The following is an 8,407-nucleotide window of genomic DNA, read 5'->3' on the forward strand; positions in this document are numbered from 1 at the left end:
CACATGTTCATGAACACCTGGTTTCCACAAAATAAAGAGATTCTCTAAACAAGAACATAAGATGATCATCAAAATCTAACTTTGCCTAGAGCTTATTTCTATGCCTTTCATTGACGAACTTGTGTGTGTTTTTAATAAGCATTCCCTTTGTTCCTGAGGATTAGGCCTTTTGCAGCAACGAGCCCACAGTGTCCCGTCCAACTTTCTGCCTGGCTAGGCACTCATGGAGGGGCAGTGAACTGTGTGTGATGTGCTACCTGAGGTTGCATTTCCCACGTTGAGTTAAGCTATGTGTTTGTAGAGATCACTGCTCTTATTCTGGCTCTACTAAGCTACTGTGATCTGGGAGATTTACATTGGGTTGCTCAGTTCTGAATGCAAAAGCCAGCAGGATCACGCCTTGTCACCTCAGTGCTGTTACAAACGGAGCATGGATTCATGCAAATATCAACGGATTGTCAAAGTGGGATCAAAGGTCTCTTGTGGAAATGTAGAGTGTACTAAAATGTCTCAGAAAAGATCAATGCCATCAAATTTTGTATTGTATTATTTGTGTCTGCAACTCTGCGTTGTCTTTAAGAAAAACAAAACACTTCTACAATGCACGCTACAAAAATGCAGTCCCATAAAATTAAAGAAGAGAACAGGAAACACCAGGCACCTCTTCCATTTAAACTTCAACAGAGAGTCTCCATTAAATATTTATGAGAATCTCATGAAGATGCCATATGGCGATAACAAGATCTAAGGGTTGACATATGGTGTTGTGGTTACATGGATGGAAACCATTGGATTAAAACATCAATATAATTAACAGAACCTATGGAAAAGGTACACTTGTTGGTTCAGTGGCTCCTCATCACAAGTAGCCCTGGAACAACATTGTCTTCAGCTAATATAGGCCTATTGTTGTCGTTCAAGCTTACAGACCTGCTGGCAATATTTGAAATAGTCACTGTATGTGCTGTTGCATGGTTAGCATGATAACTGTGTAGTCTGTGAAAAAGTAATCATACTTACAGCAAAGAAAATATTAAAAAAATTCATCCATGACCGGGTTGAAGTATCTTAACTGTTAAAAGAATATGACTGACACATCTATTAGATGTCATGCCTTGGTGGAAATCCACAAAAATTACCACAATCTTTTTTGACAATGAGATCATTGTCAGAAGTTCCCCTTTAGTAATGATATCCATAAAAACAACAACACACAAACATATGGTTCAGAAACTTTTAGAAGTTTAAGCAGTCACATGATTGCATTTCTGCTACAACAGAAAAACAAATCAAAAACATAAAAACATTTTCTACGTTTAGCATTTAGCATCATTGCAGTGTATAATTTCAGCACCAAAATGAATTTGTCCCCCTTTATTGGCTGTCCTTAACTACTGTGTACTTACGTCAAAAAAGGTACAACGTACTTATAGTGCTTATGTTGTACTGTAAAACATTTGCTGCTATTGAGGTGGGAAAAGGGTAAGGTTAGGCATAGGGCTGTGTTTGATACATCGATACAACAATGTATCGTAACATACAACTTGTCGATAGTTTTTAAAACTGAGAGGAGCTGAAATTAATGAATATAATATAATATAAAGGCTAGAACTGGGGTTGCCAGATATTAAGAGACGTAATCAGAGATTCAAACTTGCACAATACCGAAATATCTGCTAAGTGTTTTACTTGTTTTTCTCAACCTGGAAACCAAGCACTGACTTTCTGAAAAGTGTGATACATAAAGTCTGTGTTCATTTATGGGCCTGAGAAAGAGAGAGAGGTTGTGCATGAATGAATTCCCTCATTCTGTAGCAGCGTTTCTCTATTAACAGTAAAGCAGTGACTTTAACTGCTTCAAAAACAGTGATGTTGCCAACTACTTGTTGAGTTCAGTTGTGAAGCTATTTTAGTGATAAAAATTGCATGGCCGAATTGAGAAGTTTCTGTGTTGCTGAATGTTTCTGTGTGTGCAGCACGATCTGTGTGAGTGACTGTCTGAATGTGTGCGCGAGAGCTACAGTGTAGAAAGCTTATTTATCTCAATTTAATTATTATTATTAATTATCTGGTGGGGATTGCCCAATGTTAATATGAAACCTACGCCATTAACTATATTGTTACAGTGCTCTTCATAATGAGGAGGGGAACTGACTGCTCTTCCTATAGTTTGCAATGGCCCTGTGCAGTGTTTAATAACAGCTGTTATAACAAATTCTGCTGAGGTGAAATTTCTTGATATCCATCATATCGTGGCCTCTGTATTGGGTTGCATATCGTATCGTTACTTTGTTGCCAATACACAGCCCTAGTTAGGGACAATACAATACAATAATCAGCATCTTGGATAACTGGTCAAAATCAGTGTAGACCTTGAACGACTAGTTAGTACTAGTTCCTAAAAAAAATGTAAGTCTGTTCTCATTTACACCCACGTCATGTCAAAACCGAAAATTTCAAAACCTTTTGTTTTTGGACCTTTCAATCTTCAAAAATGATGCAAGAACACCAATAAGTCAATATGACTCAACGCTTTAAATATTATAAGTATTATACATTATACTTTATAGCTCGCCTTGTGCATTTATAAAAAAAATTGCAAGAAAAGCGGTGAAACCCAATTTGTAGATGAATTGCTTTGAGTAGAATCATTGCACTGAATTAGCTAAACTGGATTACAAAAAATATTATTGAAAAAAAAAATATTCACAAATAAAGAAAATGGATCAGGTTTTCGAATTCAGCTCATCGAGTACTTTTACTTTATTTAGGTTTTGTAACTCATTCATCTACAATAGTTTGAGAACTTTTGAAGTTTTGAAAAAGAATGTAAGGCACCCAGCTGTCGCTCAACAAGTGTGGGAGTAGAAGGGGAGGAATGAAACTCAATTGTGAAATTATTCACTGCAGTTTTTGCATAGCATTTCAATGAATATACTCCAAACAAGCAAAAGTTTTAAAGACTTGCCATTAAACTTAGGTAGGCTACTTTTCCCAGAATTTTTTATTTATTTAATGCAACTGACTCTCGTGAGCACAAAGAAATCGAATAATTTATAAATGAAGCAGTGCTGAGAAACAAGAGCCCCCACGTGAACCACTACAAACCTTTAAAGCCTTAGGCATTTCATTCAACAGAGAACTGATGCTCTTGTTCTTTTTTGTCTGTATGTTTGCAATGTAGTAGTACCGTTTACACTATATCATTGTATGTGCTCAAAGTCTATTTACATTTATTTCAGAGTCATGTGGGATAGCAGTTAAACACACCTGGTAACTAATTGTTGTTGGTTCAAACCCTGCAACGGTTGATCCTTTAACTGTCACCATTGTGCCTTTAGCAAGTTCTAACTCCAGGATGCTGAGTCAGTACTGTCAGATAAAGGACAAATGAACTTGTGTCCCTCAAATTAAGTCATCAATATAAGTAGAACAGTAACATTAATGATAAAGTAATGCTCCAGTATGTTTTTAAGTAGTTTGAGAGGCAAAAACATATATATACATATATATATATATATATAAAAAATCTTTTTTTTTACTGAGCCGTATAAGTGCCAAGTAAAATTCTAAAAGATGTGCCAGAAAAAAAAAGCCTGTCTAAAAATCTAAACATGTTTTATTTAAGGACCCCCCTCCCCCTCTTAAATCATATCTAGAGCATGTGTCAAACTTTTAAGTAAAAACCACTGATACCAGACACTTTTAATTGGAGATCAACAAAATAATAATTATATTATTATTACTATTATTCACTGAAAGAGATTTTTTTAACTATTCAAAACTTGGGACGGCTATATTTCCATATTTCCAACCCGATCTCATGAGAACATACTCAAGAATTTGTGCAATTTGATTACAAACAGCAAAACATTTCTAGAAAAAAAAAGAGGGAGTCCACACCTCAACCCAACATGACCTTCAGTTTAATGTAAGCATACTATACTTATACTAAGTACTGTACAACTATGCACAATGTAAGTGTGATCTACTGTGATGTAGCATACAAATAAGTTTGCAACCAATTCACCAAAACATAAGTAACAGTATTAGTAGTTATGAGAGTGTTGCATATTCTCTTAAAATTGCATGATGAATTGAGACATTAAGAAAGCTGGGAATTTATAATACAAATATACATTATAATTTACCATCTCATTATAGATAGCCTATACTTAAATGTCACATCAACTGTCCACACAGATTCCAAATTGACCCTAACAGACAATAAACGTTATAAGTGGATTTTTACTCCAATTCATGCAAGGACAGGTGGTCCAATTAACATTTGAATCTTACATTATTATGACTTCACACAATTATTATTATTACATTAATCTTTCATGATTACACATGGACAAATAACACGACTGGTACTCGACTCGAATTCACAAATGACTGATCAGATTTGAATTTGACTGGCATTCATTTCAATTCCAATTCCTCTGTAATTCACAGCTACACATGAACAAGTTCTCAACACTGAAGAATAGGCTTTTATGTGTCAATCATTTACACAAATGGCAGGGTATAATTATCTTGTGGAAAAAAGATGAACGGTTTGATAAATCTGTCTAAAACAATAAGAACTGTGGGAGTAAAATACTCCTGCATAACATGCGTGCATAACAATCAAAAACGCGCAGTACAGCGGGATGTTATTTCAATTAATGTATTTGTTTTGTTTTTTCTGCCACGCGATAGAACCATGAGTTTCTTTAAACATATGAGTTTGTTTTGTTGGTGCTCGAACATTGCTGACACACTGATCTTGGTTTCGTCGAAAGTACTACAGGTAAACAAAGCACACGTCCTAGATTCTAACACTGGCTATCTAGAGAGAGAGACCATTTCAAATTAAACGACCACCAGCATACATATTATTAAACTCACCTCTCATCCAGTCAACAACCTGTTTTGGTGTCCACCTCGTTACTGGATCCATTGCTTTAAATTTTGGGTCCACCCGGTAGAGTCCTTCTCAAGAGCTGGAGATTAATAATAAAGTACGTGAAGCACCAGTGTGTGATCGGCACTGTGAAATGAGATCATTCTTTCAGTCTGTCCTCTAGAAATCCAGTAGTAAGCACGGCTCGCAAGATATCTCCATTTGAACCAGCCGATTCTCTCACATGGACTGAGCGATCTGGAATCGGGATAAACTCACGAGGAAGCACATGTATCAGATTTCAGTGAGTGATCCTCCCCTCATCCGAACGGAGGAGGAGCAGCAGGGAGATCTGCTAGTGCCGAGGAGGCCCACTGTTATTCCTATGTCTCCAGAGTTTGCTTTTATAAATAGGCTATATAACCTTTCAGTTAATCGTTAGCTTTTAAATTAGGAATGCATGAGTCACAGGTATGACATAATTATAGTGATCAGACCAAAGGAATTTATTTTGGAGATTCCTTTGTAAAGTACCAAGCTTACCGTATTTAATTGTTGAAATCATGAGATAAAATTTGCATACATACTTTAAAACAGTAAAAAATATTCAGAAAAAAAACCCCCAAAAAACCTTCCATCAAATGTTTGTGGAGGCAGTAACTCACTTTTTACTTGAACTTTTTCTTTAAAAGTATTAGAATACTTATTGTATTAAGACACAATTTAATTTAAATTAATTATCCAACTTAGGTGTCTTTAAAGTCACCATGAAATCAAAATAGCCAATTCTTATTTTTTATGAAATATTACACTATTTATTAACGCTTTATATCTCTGCACATAATTATGTTTTAAAAATTCATGTGCCTCGTAATCTTAGTCAAAATAACTTTCCCTCCCTCTTGCAGCGATATCTCTTCTCATGATGCCGTGTTTACTAACGCACTCACATCAGACTGACCAGTAGCAAACCACAACCATCCAATCAATTCCCCATGGAAAAAATTAAGTCCCATTCTATTTTCTTTCCTAGTTTGAGAAGTGGTTATACATGACAAAACATTACTCAAACGCAGACTTACACGTGTACACAGGGTGTTTATGTAGACAGATCACTTACATGGAAAACACACACTGAATGGGTTTGCACTCGTCTACAACAGAGACTGTACCTCTAACGCAGATTGCATCTTTATGCAGTTAAACCCAGCACAAAGGTGATCCTGAAGGAACTTCAGCACTGAACCAACTAGGAAGTTGACTGTGGTGCGCTTTCTGCACCAAAAAATTAAGAGTTTCTGCTTTAATGCATTCACTTAAGGATGGCCTCAACAACCTCATTTGAGAGACCAGAGTTCATGAGTTGATCCCCCACAGGGGCCAAACCGTCTCTAGAACTCCCAGGAGCAGAGCGATCAGGGGAAAAGAGTACAGGTGTAGCCTCGGTCACGGCCGAACCATGGCATCCAGCCCCAATGGAACTGGATTCATGTGGGAGAACCAGATACGTCTCCTCTGATGCGAACACTTCCCTAGGCCATAGCCCCTGCCTCGAAAGGATATCTGCTCCCTGAGTCTGGTGCCCAGGGATGTAAACTGCCCTCACTGAGAGTAGTTTGCCCTGGGCCCAGAGGAGTATCTGGTGTGCCAATCTGCAGAGAGTGCAAGACCGCAGACCCCCCCCTGTGATTTATGAATGAAACTACCAATGTGTTGTCTGAGTGGACAGGGACATGGAAGGCTTTGAGATCTGGGAGCATGTCTCTCAGTACTAGAAATATAGCCATCATCTCCAGGGAATTTAAATGCAATAAAGGATGGTGACATCTCCACAGACAGGGGGCCTCCAGCACAGAAACCTGGGCCAAGACCCAAGGTTTCTTCTACATCTCTAGGGTGTGAAGGCATCTGCACGTCACCCAGATGATGCGAAATGGGTTGCCCCTTAGGGAAAACCCCATGGTCTTAAGTCACCACTGAAATGGTCTCATGTCCCACTCCCAACAGTCTCTGAAACTGCTTTACTGTGATGGCTTAGCTTAGTCTGATATTGCCAACAGCTGAGAGAATTGAATTGATATGAGCATAAGAGACATCTGTGCCTACATCATAGTCAAGTCCCATATCACTCCTAAAAGTGTAATGGAGAAAGTTTTTCTTGGAGTTTAGTTTAACTCACGGTGACAGTTTGATGCTGAACCGCCAACTTTCCAGACTGACCTAATAAATCAGTCATAAATGTAAATGATTGCATTCATGCATTTTGCGAAGGTGCAAGGTGGCCAGGCTAGACCGAATGGAAACACCAGAGGTGGCGGGGTTAGTAAACCGGCCTCACGAAGGCACCGAAAAGAAGTTGCAACACTAAAATCTTGGTGTGGGCTACTTCTTCTTGGAGGGGTCTGTCCTCAAAGTCCTGAGCCCTGAGGCATCAGGATTTTTTTGCAAGAAGCCTTCCTTGAGAGGGTGACAGTCCTCAAATCCATCTGACCCTGATAAGGCTTCAGCTGCGAGTGCCGCCTCAACCCCTAGTCTCTCTGAGGGTGGGCTCAAGTAGGAGACACTCTGCTTCTATCATTTGCAAAACCCATGGAGACACATTTGGCATGCTATCAAATAGTCTGAAAGAGGAATATGCCAGGTACCCTGGAAAGACTTGCCAGCAGGGGACAACTGAACATACTTCTCCAACCCCCTCCTTGGAGGGAGTGAGCTTCCCAGTTCTGCAACATTCTCGGGTGGAGACTGGGCCAAAAACTCATTGGAAACCGCTGCGCCCTGAAACACCATAGGTGGTGAGGTTGGCGGACCGGCCTCCCGAGGGCAGTGAGGAGAACTGGGCACACTAAACCTAGATGTGGGCCACTTCTCTTCAGAGGTGCCTGCCCACGAAGTCCTGAGCTCAGCGACAACAGGACTGAACTTCATCGAGAGGATCCATTCGCCCCTGGGAGAACTTTGGCTGGGAATGCTGCCTCGACTCCCAGTCTCTCTGAAGGGGGGGTTCGAGTAGCGACACTCTGCTTATGTTGTTCTCTTCAGGATAATATAACCGACAAACAACACCAAATTAGACAAACGATTCACACAGAGCACTTACTGAAGACACAGTAGCTGACGATGTTTGGTCCGGGTGTCCTTTATAGCTTCCTGGTGCGCCGTCATCTGGCAATGGACTACATTTCGCAAATGAGATTTCTTTTTCTTAGAAATACATCTGAAAAAACTGGTTTGTCTTTTATTCTGGGTCTGAACGTTTACATGCCAATAATACCCCCGCAACAACTGGTGGCGCCAAACACGTGTAAAACGAGTGTGCCCAGAAAATCAGTAATGTTAGAATATCGCGAGCTCAAAAAGACAGTCCTAAAAATGCAAACAGTCACAGAAAAGCTTGCCGTCTAAGAGCCACGTGACTGTCATGTTTGCATGCCTTGCTGACGGAACCAAACTTCCCCCATACACGATTTTAAAATGTAAGACAGTACCCAGAAATGGTTTTCACTATGAGATGGAGAG

The 8,407-nt window shown here is 39.3% G+C and overlaps 1 protein-coding gene across 3 annotated transcripts in view; it reads right to left on the minus strand.

The window, feature by feature from the left end:
- Positions 1-5,201, minus strand: part of LOC309479354 (connector enhancer of kinase suppressor of ras 3-like) — a 76,250-nt gene extending 71,049 nt beyond the window's left edge. Inside the window, exon 1 of one of the 3 annotated variants that reach the window (XM_082143437.1) lies at positions 4,894-5,197. In XM_082143437.1, coding sequence (XP_081999563.1) covers positions 4,894-4,945 — 52 coding nt within the window. In that variant the 5' untranslated portion in view covers positions 4,946-5,197. Of the gene's footprint in view, positions 1-4,893 lie in introns of all 3 variants that reach the window. The other 2 variants (XM_082143436.1, XM_082143438.1) reach the window with 2 other exon arrangements.
- Positions 5,202-8,407: the final 3,206 nt, after the last annotated feature.

The sequence above is a fragment of the Leuciscus leuciscus genome, assembly GCF_965113295.1.
Source record: "Leuciscus leuciscus genome assembly, chromosome: 17".
NCBI classification, from domain to species: Eukaryota; Metazoa; Chordata; class Actinopteri; order Cypriniformes; family Leuciscidae; genus Leuciscus; species Leuciscus leuciscus.